The sequence below is a fragment of the Aspergillus chevalieri genome, chromosome 6 (genome assembly GCF_016861735.1).
Source record: "Aspergillus chevalieri M1 DNA, chromosome 6, nearly complete sequence".
NCBI classification, from domain to species: Eukaryota; Fungi; Ascomycota; class Eurotiomycetes; order Eurotiales; family Aspergillaceae; genus Aspergillus; species Aspergillus chevalieri.
Window position 1 is genome coordinate 371,879 of NC_057367.1, and position 21,730 is coordinate 393,608.

The window sequence follows — 21,730 nt, forward strand, 5'->3', positions numbered from 1 at the left end:
GAATTGGCTCGGGTCGCAAGAAGGATAGCCTTCAGGATAATGTTCATACAGCGGCTCCTCCTCCCCAGAAAGAGGAACATTGCTGCCATAGTCAACTGTAGCAAGATGGGCGAATTTTGACATGGTACCGTTTGGGGCGGAGAACAGGGCATGTCTTAGCATTAGGCCAGGGAAGCCTGACTGCCACACAAATGTATAGTCAAGTCGAACAGATACCAAGTTGTGTAGCTGGGAGAGGAGAATAGCGACTAGTGCATAGGCATTGCCATCTTCAATGGCACTGTTCCACTTTGGAATTGCTTCTTCAGGAAATTCAGCCTTCTTAATCACTCCTTGTGCGATTTCAATGACATCGTTGAATTTGGATATTTTGTTTTTCCATTCCCAGTTGTCTTTGACTTTTTCATTATTCCAATTGTGCTGTTCCACATTCTTCTGTGCAGACAAAAGGGTGACATGTTGTATAAATGAGGCGAGATTTGGATTTTGAATGACTGTTCGAAATAGGCGTAAGATGCGAGATAGGGGAACAGAATTCCACTCCCAAGAAATGTTTTTGTATAGCAAGGGTAGAGTCAATGCATGAAGACCCCGCGATACTGCCGAAATCGATGCAAGATCACTCAATTCATCTAGATAGCCTAAGACGCCTAACCAACAGTCGATTGGTAATGAAGAGAAAGTCCTATTTTCTTAGCATCAAAATAAAAAGCATCAGTGAGCTAGCAGCCACTTACTTTTCTTTCTGGTTTAAGTCCATATCAGTCGTTAAACTGTTGTTAATGTGTTCAATTGTTTATGATCGCCGACACAAATGAAACGCGCTGTGCTAAGACATTCAAGTCGGGAATCCTATACCAGTTGAGAGTCACTATAACATTCGCATTCTGGGACATTATTATTATACCTTTCGAATAGCTGTGAAAAGCAAGGGATTTTGGTCTATCTGAATAATTTGAAGTACAACGAGAACAATTTGCCACGCTTTGCAAGTCTGAAATTCGCCTTGTTGCGCCACAACTTAGCAGGGCTATGTTGACAATGCTGATCATGTTTATTAAATCTTCCACTGCCCGAATCGCTTCGTTTTCTAACGTTTACGCATTGTTCTGTATGTGCAGGCCCCATTGCACCATCCTACTCTGCTGTCATATTTCAGAAACGAACCTCATCCTCAGCTGTGGTAGGGAACGCCGTAAATAATCGGCCAGGAGTACCATTCGCAAATGCAAGCTGCGGGCAAACTATCACAGATTTGTTTATAGGGGTTATTAAAAGTACTGGATCGACTATTCTCGTCGCCTGAATCAGGCACTATGCATGCAAGCGGCAGTGCCATGCTGATGTGCAATATTGATAGGCAATGCCCTCGACCAGAGAACTGGTGATGATGGTCAATTTATAGAAAGCAGCAGCAATTGTCAACCTTGCTTGGCCCCAGAAAGATATTATGCTCATGAGTATATTACACTATGTCCAGGGTAGGCTTGCGGGATGAGCCCTCGAGGCTGAAATCGCCAGGGTCGGGGTCACATTTGGGGCCGTTTGAAATTGGGGGCCATTGCAGGGCAAGTATTTCATCTTACAGAACTACATGGCTATATTAAGGGGAAGGAATTATAAGTATGTGTATTTCGTCTTGAGTAGCAATGGTATAGATCAAGCATTATTTTTTTGTCCTATTTATCAAGCTATTTGGTTGATATTTAGTATATACTTCTATACATGGGGCGTTATCAGCCACTATGATGGTACCCTGATTCCTATTCTTCCTCTTCCTCATTGTCGGCCTGGTATTCGCAGCCGATAAACTGCAGAACGAAGATGACTGTAGCGACAGCGACAAAGACAACTTGCAGGTCAAACAAGACAAATCCCTCCTTTACAAGCCTGGCTATCAGCAATATCTATGGAGTTCCATCGTTACCTTGGATAAGGAGCCCGAGAAAGAGGAACTAGTCGCCATCGCGCACAAAGCCAGCGAAGAGATGCAAGCTACCCTCCACAACGCACTAAAAAACAAACAACCATCCATCATGACTGCTTTACAAGTAGGCAAAGAGGTTTACCTAGCATCTTCAGCCACTGGCGACTACTCCCTTATCTACGAGGACTGACAGAACAGCAGGAACAAATACCCTGGCACTGGAGAGTTCCGCTCGAGCGTCCCCGCTGAAATCAAGGAGGCTCTTCAGGGCGCGAGAGAAAGCAACAACAAGGACACTTCAAGGCAGAACATCCAGCATGCAAACGACGGCGCTTGTGGTGAAGTCATGGCGAGCTATACATACTTGTTGAACAACCAAATGAAGGGGCTGAAGGGTAAAAAGAACCCTCAACCTAAGTCCATTGCATGGCTTCACCCAGCAGGGGAGGCTAAGTGCAAGACCTATAATCCATGCAGAACAGATAGCAAGACGGCATGGGGATGCGACGCGCTATGCAGCAAGATGGACTTTTCCGTTGTGGATGCCAAAACTCTGGAAGCGACCAGTTATCTGAAGGTTGCGCACGCGGCTCAGAAAACAATCATGACCGAGGAGCTCAAAAAAGAACTCAACACTAAGATGGACGCAGATAAGAAGAAAAAGAAAGAAGAACAGGAGCAGAAAAAGAAGCAAAAGCAGGCTGGAGGAAAAGAAGGCAATGGGAAGCGGTGGGAGGCATAGGTATATTTTATTAAGAGTCAGAAGAAGCGATATATCTGTTTTCATCCAGCACCGATCAATGATACAGCCCCGTATATTGACCATGTATAATATACAGAGTATGTATTTATTTGTTTCCTTTAGTATGGTGTCTAATGCTAACCGTACGAGAGCCGCGGTTAACCATTGGGCTGCAAATATTATAAAAATGCCGAGACTCGTTAACCGCCAAGGAGTGTATAAATTATGCATCTTTGATTGTCTGTAGATTAATGTTGTACTGTAGCTCTTTGCAAGAAAATGTACATGCTTCGCATCGTGTTAAATATATATTTCCATCCTGACTGCATAGACATCACTGTTGGCTGAGTTGAGAAGACCACAATCAAGACATCATGTACATTTCATCTCCATCCTCATCACAGTTAATCCCTGCGTGACTGGATTCTGGGAGCTCGAATGCTCTGCGCTCCCCTTGATGTCGCCACTCTTTCACATCCAGGGGGGTGTTTCTGCCGTCACGATATGTTGCGAGACTGGAAAAGCAATCGACGACGGTCAGCTGGAGTGCGGCCCCGGCAGTAATTCCCCTCGCGGTTGGCCGAACAGGCTTTCTCATAGTGGGTCCATGTCAGAGCTCGAAGGAACTCCTCAGCTGTCAAAAGCAGTGACTGTCGATGAGAAAAGGGAGCTTGTGAGAGGTACTGCAAGCTGTTGTACAGGTAACAGGATGGATCCTGCTTCCGTAAGAGATGAAGGAAGCGCCCCGTGGCTGTGGAGGAAAAATAAAAAGGCCGTTTGACCAAGACGCGCTGTCCGTTGTCAACTGTGCCGAATAACTGGAGATTCCGATTGAGCTGAGCAATTTGCTCGTCATTTACATTTTTACCGAGTTGGCAGTACCATTTGATTGACTTCGCTGTCGATCAGAGAAGAGCGAACATTTGGATTCTTTTTTGAACAGTGAAGTTTTTCACCAGAGCAGTCTTTGAGCGAGTCAGGGTTAACAATCGCTGCGTATACAACTGAACCGAACCTCCCACCTATCATGCTAACATCAGCGGGGATGTTAGAATGCTTAACGAGTCGATCTGATATTTTAACGTGGCCCTTGAAATTATGAGGTATCACCCAGTACAATTTCTTTCTATTCATTGATTAAAAAGCTGAATTACATAACATATAGACAGGTATCAATTGAAACAAGCACAAAAAATATTTCAGACAGCCTCCAACTGAACATCTGACTATTTATCGCAAAGGACAAGGTCACCCTTGTTGCCTTGAGTATGGGCAACAATACCACAAAAGACCTTGTTAGGGTATGTGTAAATGGCCCGAGCAGGGCCCGGATCCTCCTTTGGTTTCTTAGAGTTGTATTTGTACTCGTGGCCGTCAGGGAAAACCGGAAACTCCAGCAGGTAATGGTCGCCTTTGCCAGAGCCGTTGCTGCTGTGGCTCGGGGGCTTGTCACACTCCCCATTGCCAAACTTGACTAGGGGGTTTTTAAGACCTTCTTTCAGAGAACCATCGCCCTTCTTGTCGTAACCATTTGTGAACCAGTGGGGGTAACTGCTGCCGGTTTTGCCGTCAGAGAGAGGTGCATGGTGAAGATTGCTCTCTGCACTAGTCTGTTTATAACTCAGGACCTTTCCGCTGTTCTTGCACTTCCAGGTCTAAATGAAGAAAGGTTAGGCAACTGGCAATGTTGCATAGGAAATGATAACAAAACATACTGTTTCACGCTCAACCAATGGGGAGGCTAGAGCAGATGTGGCCGCAAGAGCGAGTACAACAAAACTGTTCTTGAAGAGGACCATAGTGAGAGTAGAGTATTGGTTTGGTTGAATCCAACTTGAGTTCACCGTTTGACGCTGTTTGATGAGAAGATGAGAGGGTCGATGAAGCCATTATATAACTCTCTAGAATCAGCCTTAGAATGCATTTGCAAGAAATATCTAGGCTGTAAAACAGCCTAATATCCATTGTGGATTGACAAAAGTTTAGTTTGGACTTTGGCCCCCCTAAAAGGGGCTGTGAAATAGCAGAGCAGCAGAATACTGATCACCGCCGCCCCAAAACTCCGCCCCAACCCCGCATACACGCCTATTCAGACACCAGACAAAAAATCAGCCTTACCTATAAATCTATAACTAAACCGAATAATAAATATCTAGGGCCTTTCGTCCTTTGATCTTTACAGACACTTAGCATCTTACCATGGCTCTTTCACTTTACCTCGATGATGATGATCCCTGGATCATTGAGCAGCAAATCTTCGACATTCTGAATGATTATCTCCAACCAAAGAGCAATATCACGGCGGCGGCGGCAGCTCAATCAATCGATAATCTCTTCCCTGTAAATCGACAGGACGACGAAGAAAAAGAAGACCCAGGAAGTTTCCTTTGGCATCTCTGGGGTCGATTCCACAGGACCGCTCAACAAATTCCCCACGCACATCCGGCCCAGGACAAATTGGCAGCTCTTATCAAATGCCTTCGCTCATTCCCATCCCGTACCCCAGTGGTCTATTTGTCATCTTGGGATGCTGAATATAAACTATGGGAAGATTTACCATTGTTGGGGCCGACTTTTCAGGAAGAATGGGATGGTCCGTATCCTCTCACCCCTCTCCCTCTGTCCCTCCATCGCAAAGATGATCGACTAAATCATATATGTATACACAATTACAGTTATTGGATTGACCGACCAGGAAGAATGTCAACGTAACCGCAACCTCAATGCATATGCTGCCCGTATATTCCGAGATGGCTCAGCAAATTTAGAGCTCTTTGCCATTCGAGCACTTGCTGCTGCCCTAGAGGGTAGGGCAGTCTACCGTCATGCCCATACAACTGCCCCTCAAATTGAGGCATCATTCACGCCTGGACTGGAGCTCGACTCCCTGGTCAGCATTGCAGCTGACTGGGTCGCGCATTGTGGTGAGATACTGCTAGCTTTGAGTAGGAAGGGTGTATCTTCTTCAGGGGATCATGGTGGTCCATTGCGGGAAAAAGAACAGGGCTTCTCCTTGGAGCGCTGGGGATTGTGGAAAGAGCGGTTCGCTGAAATCAGTCGAACTGCTCACATCAACGAGGAGACCAAGAGACTGGCGCAGGGCACGAGACGACTCATGGATGAGCTGGAAAAAAGCTGTTGAAAAGGCCAAGCAGCGGAAAATGACATGGTGGTGGTAAGATTAGTCATGAGATTGTCCTTTTTTCACTGCTTTACCAGTATCATATGTGATCTAAGGGGAAAACAACTCCTCAGTGGCGAACCCCCTCATGAATGGTATACAATATGGTATACGGAAACAGGATATATAAGGATGTTCATTCATGTACTTAGCTTAGTTCTTCGCGATCAATCTCGTTAATCAAGCATTGGTTACATTCTAGTTTCTGACTCGTCCGCACTTAACCGACAACCCAGTATACGTACTCGGTTGGCCTTGTTTCTCTATTCATCACCTTTACCGTTTCTACTTGTTGATTACCTTACGAAGCCTGGAGGGGGCGATATACCGATCGACGCATACGACTTACTGAACCGGACCCGGAGGGGCACTGAGCATACGACTATCTGGAAGACACTTAGGGTAAGTGTCCTGTCTCGAAATACAACTAACTAGAACCCTAGGTACGATACGAGAGAAGCCAGGTTGCGACAGTATAGCTAGTCAAGCGCTCAATGCATATGCATACATACGTTCATTAGGCAATATACCGCTTCGTTAAGCTAGTCCTCTCAGGCTCTCCATGGAGCACCAGGATACACCTACACTGTGTGGCTGAGCAATCTCGGCTTGAATGATCGGTACTGTCATGGACAGTATGCCCACTGCGAATCCCTGCAGAGTCCTCCCAATTACAAAAGCAGCCAGACTCGTGGCAAGGCATTGCACAATGGCAGTAATAAGATAGAGAAATCCACCGGCGCGAACGCACCGTTTCCGACCGATTCTGTCGCCAGAGTTCCAGAAGGTAGCGCAGAAATTGCTGCGGCAATTTGAAGACACGCGACAACGATGCTTAATTCATGATTTATCAGATGATTTCTCGCTCGATAAGCTAGCAAAGGCGTATTTTGAAACTGACCTGTTAACGAAGGGTCGACACTGTTTGTAGTATCATCAGCACCTCCCCTCGTGGAAAGGAATCGCTTGATCCAGGTAGGGTTGACGAGCAGCCCCGCCATGATACCTATTGACTCATGTAAGTGAGGCTTTACGAATCTTTTAGGAAGGGATTCAAGTACCTTGATCAAAACCAAAAAGTGCATCTCCAAGAGATCCGAATAACGAAGCCATCCACAGCAACCGGCGACCTACCATCCAACGAGGATATCTAGCATTGTGTGCCTTAATCCAAGGCTGGGGCATTTTACTATCAGGTTGTGTCAGCGCAGGAGATGAGCATACAGTTTGAGGTTTCTCCTCGAGGTGCTCTGATGAGGCAAGGGAGCCTTCTTTGGTAATTGCCATTGCGAAGATTGTAATTTTCAAGAGGGCAATATTGAAGTTGAACCTCAAGGTTTTCTGCTCGAGGCAAGCTGAATGTTTGGCCATAGAAATTCCGGCGTTCTTATGTATCCCTGGGTTGAGCTTCCGTATCCAAAATTGCGGGGAATAGAAGGCTGCCTGGGGAGCGGGGAACTGGAGAAAAAGCCAGAGTCATGCTCTTAGTGGTATAGGTCACCAGAAAATCCGGATTCAAAGCGAGTCCCATATTTCGAATAGCACTTGGGACAAGTTGGCTATCCACGGGGTCTTTTTCCTGATGCGGAACAACACTCCGCTAACTTGGTTTCTCTGAACTAAACCTAGAGCTGAACATGAATCGATCTCTGCATCGCATTGGTCAAATATGTGCAGAAGCTCCGCATATTTTGCAATTCTGACAAGCGCTCTCCGATTCCTCCTCATATCAAACATGCCCAGTTTGGATAGTACCCTCCGCACGGGTAAGGCATTTGGTTTGAGCTTGAGGAAGCTTAGGTTACAGTGGCCAAGCATAGCGTCAAAAAGTGGATACCTCATATGAAGAATTACCGAAGATCTGTGAATCGAGCCCGAGGAAGTCTCTCCTTCCACTACAATCAGTACCTCTGCGCACGGCGCGAAAAGGCTGCTAGGGTTAACTGAAGGAACTAAAGTATTCAAAATTAATGTTAAGAAATCTAGGCATCATTCTAAGTATATTAGTTGACTTAGCCTGTCACGGTACATGGATTGCCGCGGTATTACAAGGGTCTCGTGTTCAAGGCCGTCGACCCATTCGACAGTGGGATTTGGACGAGTTCTGACCACGACCAAGTGGCTGTCAGCTCACATTATAAAAACAATCAGCGGTTCAATATCCAGATCAGCTAAAACAAGAAGAACGACAACAAGGATAAGAAGGACAAGCCGCTCCAGAAAAGTAACTATGATGGTAATGATGAGCGCCAGCGGATGTATATCATGACTGGAGATAATGAACGTGTCTTCTTCAACAGAGAAGGAATGGGCAGAGTATCGCCCCACCAAGCATTCCACGCTCTACGCTTTGTGTTTAATGTCAGTCTGCTCCAGCCTGCTGCTGGAAACCATCATTTCACAGCAGAACCTCGGCTCGCCGCATTTTCCTTTCTGCCCTCGCCACGTTACCTATCGCGATAGCTTCATGTGGCGGTTCACGTCCTTGTAGAGCAGATAGCGGAATCTGCCAGGGCCACCCGCGTAACAGGCCTGCGGGCAGAAGGCGCGCAACCACATAAAGTCGCCTGCTTCCACCTCCACCCAGTCCTGATTGAGCCGGTACACGGCTTTACCTTCCAGCACATAAAGCCCGTGTTCCATGACATGGGTTTCCGCAAATGGGATGACACCACCCGGCTCAAAGGTCACGATTGTGACATGCATGTCGTGACGCAGATCGTTCGGGTCAACGAAGCGCGTGGTTGCCCAAGCACCGTTGGTGTCTGGCATCGGCGAGGGCGCAATATCCTTTTCGTTAAGGAAAAGCGGCTCGGGTATATCAAGTCCGTCCACATATTCATAGGCCTTGCGTACCCAGTGGAAACGGGCGGTAGTCACGCCCGCGTTGCGTAGGGTCCAGCCGCTTTTCGGCGGCAGATAGGCATACCCGCCCTCGGCGAGCGTGTGCGTTTCGCTTGCCATAGTAATGGTCACTTGGCCTTCGACCACGAACAGCACACCTTCTGCGCTGTCATCAAGTTCGGCGCGGTCACTACCGCCCCCCGGCTGCACTTCCATGATGTATTGCGAAAAGGTTTCGGCAAAGCCCGACAACGGACGTGCAATAACCCACAACCGCGTCTTGTCCCAGAAGGGCAGGAAGCTCGTCACGATGTCGCTGAATGTGCCCCTCGGGATTACCGTATAGGCTTCAGTGAACATGGCGCGGTCGGTGAGAAGTCGTGTCTGTGGCGGCAATCCGCCTGTCGGTGCATAATAGGCACCGGCCTCCTTGCCGTTGCCCATGGTCAAAAATCCTTAGGTGCAAATGGTGCAGGTACAAACGTGAGTCCCTCCAATATCGGTGGGACTATGTTTTGGATCCGGTATCTTGAGTAGAGAATGCGACGAATCCCAAAGAGCTGACGGGTGCATCGAAATCAAATCGAACATACAGAGATTCAGGAAGGATCAGAAGCCCCCTCGCACATTAAATGCAAATTCTCTTTGATTATCCGGTCCCACAACAAATTCCCGGCGTTGGCCGAACGCTCGTCTCAGACGGTACTAGTTGGTCACTAGCCGTGCGGGGTGATACATCACCGTTCCGCTCCTGACGCGCGATGGTCCAGAAACTATCTTATGTCACCGAATCAAACGCCTCAATACCCCCTCTTTTCAGCAATCTTCATATCACTTAGAACTTCAGAAAAGAACCTTCTCTAGCTAGAGACTGAGATGACACTTGTTCAACCCGAACAACCAGCAATGGCACAGGAACAACCTCCATGTTAATAAGTATCAAAACTATATACACAGCTGAATGTGTGGATGCGCCATCTTACACAGGGGTCAAGGCGGGAGCTGGATTACCGGGCCTACCTAACACGGCCAGACTTAGTACCGAAAGCAGTGCGATTCATGCTCGAGACAGGCCTTCTAGGCCAGTTTCAAACTCTACCAACCACATACCGAGTCACAGCAATGGACATCAAGCAACCAGCAGCACGGGATATACAACATGCGGAATAACATACCAGGATGTTTGTAGAAAGGCGACGATGTACATAGATTACCACTACGGCGGCTTACCCGGCCGCCCCGCAGGACCTGCCGCCACTCGGCCTATAGGGCTGACAGATGCGTTTATGAATAATAATAATGATGATGATGATGATGATGATGATGATGATGATGATGAACGTGGGCTATGCGATCTTATATGCATGTCCATCACAGGCCCCGTATCGGCAGTACTTCATCCTTTGTTTATCACGTCCAGCGGAAGAGTATTGGAGAGTCTAGGATGCTACCCTGACTGGGGCGCTGGGCATAAGATGATCCTGAACGCAGATGGAAGAGCTAGAGCTCTTGTACTTGGTGACACCAAATTCAATTGGTCGCCAACCAACGCCATCGCTACTATCCAGACTACAGTGGATGATTCCTACGAGATGCGCCAATGAGAGACGATGTCAGACCTTTCGAGCAAGTCCAGTATTGTGGCGCTGTTTACAAATGCCGATATGTCTTTATTATCACCGAAAACGAGCTTGTGGCTATGCAACTCCATTTGGCACTTGACCCAGTTCGAACCTCGCCAAAACCTGTGCGCACTTGGCCAGCACCCTCACACCAGCGGGTGATATCTTCTTCGGAGATCTCGAAGAAATTCACGGACATGTCAATTGATGAATCTGTTCATGAGTCTGCCCTGAAAGCTCGTATTGGGCTCGTGAAATACAACAGAATTCCATGGAGTGCTGAGAATGGCCTTACCATCAAATTGGCCCTTTATTGCCTTGTGCGCCTAGCAGACGAGCATGGCAATGATCTTAAGGCTGAATACCCCCCGCTGGTATCTCCAGTCCCCAAAGCAGTGACAGAAAATGTGGCCTCATATCATTAAACTCCCGGGAAACCACCGTATCTACGCTCGGTCAAGCCCACGCGCTTGTCACGGAGCTCACCCAGGTTAACGGAACATCAACTCATGTGTTCTACCTCGGTAGCTATCGACGAGAATGATTGACATGAGGAAGGAAGAAAGGAGGTAACGCCATATTTATCAACAGAGCAACAAAGCAAACAACCACACCTCACGTGATAAGCAGCCAACGTGGCCAGGCCGTCACAGCGCTTTTGAGTTCTGAAACGCAAGGAGAGCACTCTTCTCGAAAGCCCTGCGCATACAGGCGGCCTGGGGCAAGGAAAAGGATCAGAAAGATTATAGAAAGGGGGTATTACCTCAGGAACTCATAGGGGCAAGAGACTGTATAATAGCTGCTGGCCTCGAGTTCTTGAAAGATGGTCTGTCATAGCTTTAAGACTCGATATGGACAATAAACTTGATTAAATAACATAATAATATCATGTAACATGGGGTAATTGAGGACTTTTTTTACTTGATTAAGGTTCCCTTAGAAAAAGGGCCCAACTTTGCATCTTGTATTATATGCTCTCACTTTGTTGAACGTCTCTTTCCTTCTTGCCTGCTCCTAGGAACTCGCCACGACTAAAAACATACCCAGGACATCGAGATGATACAAGAAGCAAGCTTCCTGGAGCTTCTTATTAAATACTGTATCACTCGAGCTTGAACCGTGAATCGCTTTCAATGATACAATCCACCACTTTGGTACCAAGCAAAGCATAATGTGGGATCTATCGCATATCTACTGTTTTAAACTGCGCGTCATAATCAAAGATAATTGAATTGGGCTGGTGTTTACCATTGCAAACCGCCCAAACCGATTCATAATGATGCAAAAGCCGGCCTCTGCGGATTCAGACTTTGGACGAACTGCTTCCAGGAAAGGAAAAATGGAATTCAAAATTGGCATTGAAAAATCTAGCATACTCAGTTCCGTATGTCTTGAATGTTTGAAGTAAAAACCGACAATCTGGGCGATTACAAACTTTCAATATAACCAACTCCTCCTCTTTGTCCAGTGACTGCCACAGTGCATCATCAACAGTATTTTGTGAACTCGGTTCAATAAGGTGGGAACGAAAATCTCGGGGGATGACTCTGGGTGCGCATTAGTCATGATACAAGGATGTTTAGCCCATTCCCTACCGTTGTTCAATCTGGATTTTAGCACGCTCACGTTCATCCTTTGATGTGCGTTTCAAGGGCCGAGGTTTACCGGAATTTATCCTGAAAGGCTGCTTCTCAGAGAACGTGTATGACTCGGAGAAGTCATATAAGACTGTATCATAAATGTCACCCGGAAGTCGAAAATGACAGTCCTTAACATCTCCATGGGTTATCCCGATCCGATGTAAGGCGTCCAGGCGACTAAGTCGGTCTTTTAGCAAAGAACAATACCATTCATGTTCAAATGGGCTTAGAGAGATAGATTTGTAAGGATATTTGAGAAGCTTCCAGGCAATCCAGAAGTGTCCTCACCAAGAACACGTCGAGAGCACAAGTTCGGTTTGACAGCTTCATAAACCGCACTAATCTGTACTTAGTTACTGCTACTATTGTACAGAGTCAGGATAAAGTCAGTACCCGAGACAACAGGAACAGTGAGCCCTATCAATAAGTGGAAAATCCAACAATAGAGATACACAATCAAACAACGCAGGATCCGCCGGGCACATAATTGCCTCTGAGAGTCAGCCCAAGTCGGGCTGCTAGCAGTATGAACGGCTCCGAACATCACAGCATTGCAACGGAATATCTCAGCACGATGAACCTCGAATGTAACCAATCAGGCGTATCAGTTTCCCACTTGAAGCAATCGGAAAACGTGCCAAACGGCCCATCAATTCTAGTCCTTGGACGGGTGATGCAACAGGAACTCCCAAAGGCCTGCTGTCAGGAAGAGCGGCAAAAATGCCGCATTTTTGCCATTGGTATTCAAATTCAGCTGACTCTGCGTAAGTAACACTTGTCGGGCCAAATGGCTCATCAATTCCAGGCCCTGGCCGGATGCAACACGAATTCCCAAAGACCCGTTGTCACGAAGAACGGCATAAACGCGACATTTTTGCCATTGGTGTTCAGATCCGGCTGAATTTGCAGAGGTAAACTTGTCAACGCTGAACGATTCGGAGCAAGCACTGCCGCCTAGCAGGACACCACACCATGGGCCGGCCAGCAGGATTCTGAGTGGCGTTCCTCCAGGTCATAACACGATGAACGCGGGACCATATCGTGTCATCCAGTAATATTAGTGGTTCGTACCATGGAGGCGGTTAATGGATGCCTGGCGGTTTTACAGGTGCATGTTGACGGTGACGAGATGGAGGCAGAGCGGTCCTTGTTGTTGTGTGGTCATCTCCAATGAGTGGAGATGGTGGGAACCGAAACGGTCTGATCCGGTGCGCATGATGGAGAGCCAGAGGCGGCATTGGCGAGGGAAGTAAAGGAAATGAGAAGTGGTCGTCAAGCGACGCACCAGCTATCTTATATACTCGGCGGACGACGTGAAGACGGAGACGGACGGCAGAACCCCTCAGAGTATAGCGTGTGAAGCTAAGCCTAATCGGGTACACGCCAAATCGCATCGGGTGCGCGAGACATCGGCGCTAAACCCGAACGGGGGGGTTGCCGAAAACGGCGACGGTCTGGTAAATGCGAATACACACCAAGACATAAATCCAACTTATACCAACTGGCCTTGGTGTCTGTCTTGGTGCCTGCCGTTTTGGTGCAAGGATTAAGCTACTATCGCTGCTTTTACTAGGGTATCTGAATATAACCCACCTGGTAGCGGCGTTTGTATCCATTCCAAAGACAAGTATTGCGGTTGACTGTGTGGTACTTGGGGCTAGATTGAACGTTTACAGATACTGTCACAAAAGTCAACAAGACAGAAGTCACTCAGACCAGTTCCAGATGCTTTGTGGCGGATACACTTGATAAAAGAGAAGTTGGAGGTGCTACAGAATCACGTGACCGGATCACAGCTTCTATTATTGTCTTTTGCTCTTTCCAGTGACAAGTGCACAGTTTCTCGGGCGAGTTAATCGAGTCAGTAGTACTCTGTAACCTCAATGGGATTGAATATAAGTCCCTGCATAACCAATAACTACAGCATACAAATAGGAGCACGTGTTGAACCCCACCTATCTGATCTCGTCATCGCAGTCTCCGAATTGCTCATATCCAACGCGTCACGATGCCGGTTTTTCACTTTGATCCTTTCCTATCACGGTCTGATGTTGAAACTTAGCCCCGATTCCAAGCACCAGATAATAAGCAGTCTCTACGAGGGTCAATTGGTGTCTACCATGGTGATGCAAAAGGACCGTTTTAACCCTATCGCGTGCAGCGCGTCAGGAATGGTGTGCTATCTGCCATGCAGAGCTAAATATTATTTTCCTATAACTATTTTCTTTTTCTTTTGACATTTGACTCTGTTCTCAATTTTTGGTTCCATTGTCTTTGGAACATCCCGAATTCGCTTTGCGCAATAGCTGGGTGTGGCCGATCTAGAGCCTGCCGAAGCTAGCATCAAGACCATGACAGAAATCGAAGAAAAGAACGGATGGCAGGTCTCACCGGAGCAGAAAGATGAGAAATCGACTTCGCCGGCCGCAAGCACTCTTGCGGCAGAGAACCAGGTCAACATCAACGAGAAGGCATTGTTACGGAAACTCGATTTGCGATTACTTCCACCATTGACGATTCTGTACCTCTTGTCATTTCTGGACCGCAGTAATGTTGGCAATGCGCGCCTCGAAGGAATGGCAGACGATATTGACATGAGTATGCGCTGCCAGTTATAACGATTCTCGGGACCAGTGTACAGTGGACTAACTCCAAATAGCTGGCGACCAATATCTGACCGGTCTAACGCTGTACTTCATCGGTTACGTTTTGTTCGAAATCCCATGCAACATCGTGCTGAAGCGGACTACACCCCGGATCTGGTTGCCCACCCTCACTTTGGTTTGGGGTATTGTCGCCACGCTACTGGGTGTTGTCAACAACTACGCCGGATATCTCACGTCGCGCACAGCCTTGGGTATCGCCGAGAGTGGATTGTTCCCCGGTGTAGTGTTTTATCTGTCCATGTGGTATAAGCGGAATGAGCAGCACTATCGCGTTGCGCTGTTCTTCAGTGCTGCTTCGTTGGCTGGTGCTTTTGGTGGAATCCTCGCTTGGGTTAGTCTCGCCTTCTACAGAAGAAATTGAACTGGATACTAACTTGCTCAGGGCATTGCGCATATGAAAGGCGTTGGTGGCTACAACGGTTGGAGATGGATTTTTATCTTGGAAGGTCTGTTGACCGTTGTCATGTCCGTCGTTGCATACTTCTGGGTGTACAACTACCCAACAACCGCCGAGTTCTTGACAGAAGAAGAACGACAATTTATCCACGACCGTCTGAAAAATGACAATGATTCCACACGGGAGGAGAAGTTCAGCTGGTCTGCTGTTATGGACGCCTTTAAAGATCCGAAAGTCTGGTTATATGGACTTGGGTTTCACACAATGGCGCTTCCGTTGTATACTCTTTCACTTTTCATGGTAAGTTGAGTTTTCTACATGTGTAGTGGTTCGGAATTTGACAATAGTAGCCCACCATTATCCAACAACTCGGATACTCCTCCGCTCAAGCCCAACTACTCACCATCCCACCCTACGCCGTGGCATTCGTCCTCTCAATCATCGTCGCCGTACTCTCTGAGCGCGTCCACCTCCGTGCACCATTTATCATGGGCTCCTCCGGCATCGCCATTATCGGCTACATCCTCCTCCTCGCCCAGGACCGTCCCGGAGTCTCTTACCTGGGCACCTTCTTCGCCACAGCAGGCGTCTACCCCGCGGTGGCCATCGTCCTTTCCTGGCCGGCCAACAACGTCTCGGGGCAAACAAAACGTGCCATCGCCAATGCCATGCAGATTTCCATTGGAAACCTTGGTTCCGTGTTGGGAACGCAGCTGTACCGTACCGAGACATCGCCGAGATACTTCCTAGGACATGGATTTGCGCTTGGGTATCTCGTAGCTAACATCATTGTCGTTGGCATTTTGTGGATCGTTCTGAAGCGGGAGAATGCAGCTAAGGCTGAGGAGAGAGAACGTTTGGGTTTGAATGCTCTGATTGGTGATATTGGGGACTCGGAGGGAGATTTCCAGGGTGACAAGGATTCTCGATGGATATTCCAGACTTAATAAAGACATAGTTGGTAGACGCTGGTCGTCTAAAAGTTAGTACAGAGTACAGGAGCTTTCTATATACGGTAGTAGTTTGGCCATATTCTCAAATGCGACATTTAGATGCAATGGGCAATGAGTCCCATTCACCCCAGTTGTTTCTGAGGGGCTCTAGGACTGGTATTTGCCGGGTCTTCACTCCATTCACATTACAAATGACCGTTCAGTTTATTTCTGATACAACACTCTTTCTTGCCTCCCGCTATCCATACTCATCATCCAGCATCCAGCATCCATCAACCAGCCAAGCCAGCCCAATTTAGATGCGTCCATCAATCTACTGCAATATACGGCTACTATAGTTGACATATCAACTCCCGTCCATCAGTAAAATGGGAGACATATCTTGTGAAACATGCTCAACGCGTCCCGCCTCATTGTAGGGCTCTCATATCCTCTCTCCCCTTACCCTGATACAGAGCTGACATCATGAATAGTGCGTTTGTCGAAGCCACACTTGACGTGAGCGCCGCATTGAAAGGCAAGACAGTGAAAGATGCCACGAGTGCATTCGCAAATGTTCCTCGGCGGTTTAGTATCTACCCTATGCAGTAAAGGGACCATATGGAGTATATAGCCAGCATAGATGCCCTCCATTTGTCGAAGATAGTACAACTCTGAGTTGTACCACCCGCGACTCATGTTATGCTCTGCTTGCTCTAGTCCCTTTCGTGACACCCACCAACGAGTTGAATGCCATATGGGCGAGCCAACACGGGATACTACTTTCATCAACGACTACCTCCAATATACAGGAAGGATCTCTGGTAATTTTTGGCTCCCGAAAGGCTACTGGATCCGTGCTCACGGTGATTACAAGGCAGGTCGTGGTGCCTTTAAAACCCACACCATGACAACTAGCACGATGGCAACTAGGAATCAGCTGGGGTATTGATAAATGTGATTTTAGGACGCAACATATCGTGCCTGCGTTTGAAAGTTATAGAGTACAAGCAGGTCTGCAATAGAGAAGTTGCCCTCGTCTCGTCGTGAATAACTGGTTCGAGACCTTATATGATGACAACAGCGTGTATCAACTATTGGGTTGCATACATTAGAGGATGAAAAAAGCCAATGGCTTTCCAACCTATTAAAAAAGGGCCGCCGAAACAAGTGGCGGATACAATGCCCTAGAAAGAGTTGTATGAATGGTGCGAGGTTGCCCTAGCAAATACCGGCCGTGTTTTAGCAAGGCATTCAAATTCTTTATGCAAGTTTTCTGCAGTTGCAATATATGTATCTCCCGCCAGTTTATATATGCTATGCCTCTTGTTTCATCTGGTTTTCATGGCCCAAGACTAATATTTATAGATGTCAAAGAGAAGCAGGAAATACGACTGCAAAATCGTCATGTTGTGGTACACGAGTACCCCAACAATGCGTTGCGTCTTAAATATATATATATAAATCAATATTCAACACCACCAGGTTTTATGGTCACGCGGTAAGCAGAGATCTTCATGTTACATGTCGTTGTGGGTTTTGAAGGCACCGCGACTGACTGCCTTATAATCATTGTGAGCGTGGATTCAGCGGCCTCGCGCGAGAGATTCTCTACTTATACTCAGGAGGTGTTGGTTGTGGTTAATATCCCGTGTTGGTTTGCCTATATGGCATCCATATTGTTGAATGTCGCGAAAAGTATTAGAGCAAACAGAGCATAACATGTTGTAAGAAGAAAACGCTGCTTAGTCGTGTAACTAATTAGATTGCACGGCATCTTTGGAGATTTTGGGGCATCTATAGTGGTTAGTATACTCCATACATCTAACTTACCGCATGGAGCACCATCGAACTACTGCTGAACGGCGTCCGTAAAACCGTTCAAAACTTCTCATGGTGGGAATGACATGAGAGCCCTACAATGAAGCAGGGCGCTTGTGACGTAGGAGTTGATACCTAACTTAGTCAAAACTCATTGATATTATTTCTCTCATTAACCTCTCTTCAACTTCTAGCATAACCCAAGCTTAGAGTACAGAGTTCTGACGAGAATGTCATCCACCTGCACAGCGATAACACCACTGCAGAGAAATATTTCTTGGTGCTTCATAAGTCTAGCACTCGGCCTAGCCATGTAAGAGTCACTCTTCATCTTATTGCCTCCATTTCATGCTAACACTATCATTTAGACTACCCAAGCAAACTGACTGCTTTTGAAGGTACCTGGTCTTGATGAAGCCTGAGACTTCTGGAAGTTTTCAGTTCGCGCAAGAAATGATGAATTTGTTGCTCACATTCTTGCCAATTTTTATACTCTATATTTGGCTGGGAGCCCTTGGTTACAAATGACCGAGTTTCTAGCTTGGTTTGCTTTTCAGAGGCTCTCGCAGATGTCTGTTTTACGCTCAATGGAGGACCTCTTCGGTGAACCCGGAGATCGGTTGATTAGCCATCAAAAATAAAATATGAAGAATTAAAAATGATGCTGATTCGGCGCGAATGATTGAGTCTCGTTAGCATGCCAACGATAGTAGTGAAAATGGACTAATGGGCAGTGGAGCAGAATGTACGAAGATGATTAATACCATGTAAAACAGGAGGTAGAAAAACAATGGTAGTCACCATCCTTGAGATCTAAGATCAAGACTTGTCTTCTGTTCTTGAAAAAAAAAAGAAAAGAAAAAGCTGAGTATCGCGGTAGGGACAACAAGTTATTCATGAAGGCATACAACGAACTCGGACGCCTGGTATGGTCCGGAACTGGCAATGGTGAGGAAGGAAATGGACGAAACAGGCTTTCCTCAAATCATAGATCAGGTTGAAACAATGAACTACGTCTCCTACAACCTTATCCTCCGAATTTACTCAAAGGGTCTTTTCTTGGAGGAAGAGACACTCACAACTAGAACAAGTGAACTGATGCAACAATACAGGCGTTTTATGGCTTTACACAGTAATAAATTGAACAAATATTTCTGTTCGTATTAACTAGCGGAAAGACTTTTAAAGACAGAGCAGAAAGCCACTGTTGAAGCTGTCGAATCCTGAGAACAATGGCCAGATGGAAAAACCGCTGTGTTGCCCGAAACCAGGCAAGCACTAGTAACATATCAATTCCATACGAGAGCGCCTAGTCCTCTGTAGACGCTCTTCTGGGCATCAACCCAAGAAGATAACGTCCAGGCAAACGTACCCATGAATCAGCGTTTCAGCCAACTTGCTAGCCATGCTCTCAATTACAGTCACGAATCGTATTTCCTCTAAATTTCATGGAAAGTTGCTAATGTCGATGTGCTTGTCGAATGAGAGGTATACAGCCATTATTGACGGAGTGTTATTGACAAGGAAAGATCGCTTCGCTTCGTATAAGTAATTGGCAAGTGCGGATCTTGGACATAATGCACTTTCCTCTGGAGAACATCCTCAAGAGTGTCTCCCAACCGCGTCTGCAGGTGGACGAAGGATAGGAACTGAAGCAATTTCGTACACAAACAATACTGTCTTATTCACAATCCAATGCATGTATATAACCAGATATACAACATAACTCATATCTCATATACCACAACATTCAATAGCAGCGCGTCAAGCCAACGAATTCCTCTGAATAGCATCCTCCACCGCGCGTTCCCACCGCGTCCTCCGCAAAAACACCCCCTCAATCAACGAAACCAACCCCAACGCAATTGCAACACCAGTCCAAAGACCATAAAGCCCCCAATCCAAGCCAAACGTCGTGCCGAAACTAATCGGCATCGCCACGGCATAATAGCAAAACAACTGCACCCAGCCGCCAAAGGCCTGTCGACCCAGGCCACGGAGGAGGCCGTTGCAGTTTGTGGCGAGGGCGTCGAAGAGTTGGAAAGCGGCGCAGAGGGGGAGGACGGCTGCGACGAGGTCGATGACTTGTTCGTCGGAGCTGAAGAGGCGGGGGAGGTAGGTGCGGAGGGAGGATAGGAGGAGGACATTGAGGAGGCCGACGATGGTTGCGCCGGTGAATGATACCTTTGCGCAGGTGCGAGCGGAGTCAACGAGGGTCGAGCCGATTAGGTTTGCGACGCGGGTGCTGGCTGCGATGGAGAGGGGGAAGGGGATTTGGAAGGTGATGCTGCCGAGGGTGGAGAGGACTGATTGGGCGGCGAGTTCGTCTGTGCCCAGGTAAGAGGAAGCGAGCGTCAGGATTTCGAAGGCTAGACATTCTGCTTCGACCATGATGAGTCCTGGGAGGGCTAGTTTGATCATCGGGAGCCAATTCGACAATGCGCGTTTTGAGAGACCGTTCCAGCATTCGGAGCCGGCGATGAAGTAGACGTAGAGGCACAGTAGGGTGGGCATTAAGTTGTCCGTTATCATGACCGCAATTGGTGCTCCAACGAAGCCCCAGCCAAAGTGCTACGTATATTGTCAGCACCCTTCGCCAACACCAAGAGCTTAAAGACTTACCCAAACGAAGAGCCAGTTCATGAACGCATTAAGCGGCGCGCAAATAAGGAGAATATAAAGAGATGCAGAGAACAACCCCTGTGCTTGCATAAACCGCTTCCCACTCTCGAAACAAGCATAACCCGGGGCCCCCAAGATGAGCACCTTGGTATACAATCCTGCCAAATAAGCCACCTCTTGATCCGGAACGATTCTCATCAAGATCCTATCCGCAAAGAACCACAGCAACGCAATGGGGATAGTACACATCCAGAGGAAGATGATCATCCTCTGCATCTGCAAACCGACCAATTTCTTCTTCCCGGAACCATACGCTTGCGCGCAAAGTGTATCCAGACTCGTCGCCAGACCTTGGTATACTGCATATCCGGTGATATTCACGCTCATGCTCGCCAGACTGACTGCACCAAGCTCCCTCTTGCCCAGATGACCCACTGTGAAGATACTAGCGACAGTCAACGAATACTGGAGCAAAAACGTCACAACCAACGGCGCGGCATATTTGCTGATAACCAGTGCTTCGCGCTTCCACGATGTCCTTATCTGCCCCGCAGCCACTGCTTCCTCCCATTTGCGATCGATCTCTTCTTGGTCTAGTTCTTGGGGTTGAGCGTTGTCTGGTCTGAGCAACGATGTATCCTCTGTCGCGGCATGCGCACTATGGCGTCTCAAAGGCTCCGCGGACCGACGCGACAAAAAGCCCGAGATCTTCTGCGGCAGACTCATCCCCCTCCCACCATACCCACGCTCAATGACATGATTGTCATTCAGCAACCGTCTCTCCTCCTCAATCGCCTGATCGCGCTCTCCGCGCGTCAATCCCTCCCGATCCGCATGGTACGGAACGACCGTCGCATGAGAGACGGTGGTGAAAAAGCTAGGTCGCCGATAAGACCCCGCTAACGAGTGAGGGTTCGTCCCGGGTTCGCTGCCGTTCAACGGGCGCACGGTGCCTGTTTCTGAGTCTTCGTCGTCGCTCGTGAGCATAGACCCTTGGTCGTCTGCGTAGTAGTTTTGGATGTCGCGGGCGATGACGGTTTCGGCAAGAGGGGAGGTTGAGTAGCCGGAGGTTAGTGGGTGGTGAACTCGGTCGCCGGAGCGATCGTTGGGAGCCATAGTGTCGAAGGCTTTATTCAAGTAATGCGATCAGTTTCTATCCGACATGGTTTCCTGTCATGAACTCTTGGTGATGAGTCAATAATGAACCGAAGTGACGATAAGAAATGCGGTCGGGATAACGTGACGAGCCGAGGACGAGCACATATGGATTAACCAATGAGAGGACAGGGATATACTGTGTTATTTTGGCTATTTTGCCTACAAATATATTAACCCC

General features: G+C 47.6%; 7 protein-coding genes across 7 annotated transcripts; 4 read left to right on the plus strand and 3 right to left on the minus strand.

Moving 5' to 3' along the window:
* Positions 1 to 1,745: 1,745 nt before the first annotated feature.
* On the plus strand, positions 1,746 to 2,117 carry ACHE_60120S (uncharacterized protein; the record flags this gene model as incomplete). The annotated part of the gene is made up of 2 exons (XM_043281259.1): positions 1,746 to 1,751; positions 1,818 to 2,117. The coding sequence occupies 2 exons, from the start codon at positions 1,746 to 1,748 to the stop codon at positions 2,115 to 2,117; spliced, it is 306 nt and encodes a 101-aa protein (XP_043138756.1).
* A 333-nt stretch (positions 2,118 to 2,450) lies between these two features.
* Positions 2,451 to 2,669, plus strand: ACHE_60121S (uncharacterized protein; the record flags this gene model as incomplete). The annotated part of the gene is made up of 1 exon (XM_043281260.1): positions 2,451 to 2,669. One exon carries the CDS (start codon positions 2,451 to 2,453, stop codon positions 2,667 to 2,669), a length of 219 nt encoding a protein of 72 aa, XP_043138757.1.
* A 1,226-nt stretch (positions 2,670 to 3,895) lies between these two features.
* Positions 3,896 to 4,468, minus strand: aspf1 (major allergen and cytotoxin AspF1; the record flags this gene model as incomplete). The annotated part of the gene is made up of 2 exons (XM_043281261.1): positions 3,896 to 4,324; positions 4,385 to 4,468. The coding sequence occupies 2 exons, from the start codon at positions 4,466 to 4,468 to the stop codon at positions 3,896 to 3,898; spliced, it is 513 nt and encodes a 170-aa protein (XP_043138758.1).
* A 400-nt stretch (positions 4,469 to 4,868) lies between these two features.
* Positions 4,869 to 5,811, plus strand: ACHE_60123S (DUF3632 domain-containing protein; the record flags this gene model as incomplete). The annotated part of the gene is made up of 2 exons (XM_043281262.1): positions 4,869 to 5,262; positions 5,345 to 5,811. 2 exons carry the CDS (start codon positions 4,869 to 4,871, stop codon positions 5,809 to 5,811), a joined length of 861 nt encoding a protein of 286 aa, XP_043138759.1.
* Positions 5,812 to 8,301: 2,490 nt separating this feature from the next.
* Positions 8,302 to 9,138, minus strand: ACHE_60124A (uncharacterized protein; the record flags this gene model as incomplete). The annotated part of the gene is made up of 1 exon (XM_043281263.1): positions 8,302 to 9,138. The coding sequence occupies one exon, from the start codon at positions 9,136 to 9,138 to the stop codon at positions 8,302 to 8,304; it is 837 nt and encodes a 278-aa protein (XP_043138760.1).
* A 5,169-nt stretch (positions 9,139 to 14,307) lies between these two features.
* On the plus strand, positions 14,308 to 15,966 carry ACHE_60125S (allantoate permease family MFS transporter; the record flags this gene model as incomplete). The annotated part of the gene is made up of 4 exons (XM_043281265.1): positions 14,308 to 14,554; positions 14,616 to 14,953; positions 15,005 to 15,319; positions 15,370 to 15,966. 4 exons carry the CDS (start codon positions 14,308 to 14,310, stop codon positions 15,964 to 15,966), a joined length of 1,497 nt encoding a protein of 498 aa, XP_043138761.1.
* A 3,570-nt stretch (positions 15,967 to 19,536) lies between these two features.
* Positions 19,537 to 21,510, minus strand: ACHE_60126A (MATE family efflux transporter; the record flags this gene model as incomplete). Its single annotated transcript, XM_043281266.1, has 2 exons — positions 19,537 to 20,343; positions 20,395 to 21,510. 2 exons carry the CDS (start codon positions 21,508 to 21,510, stop codon positions 19,537 to 19,539), a joined length of 1,923 nt encoding a protein of 640 aa, XP_043138762.1.
* Between the last annotated feature and the right edge of the window lie 220 nt (positions 21,511 to 21,730).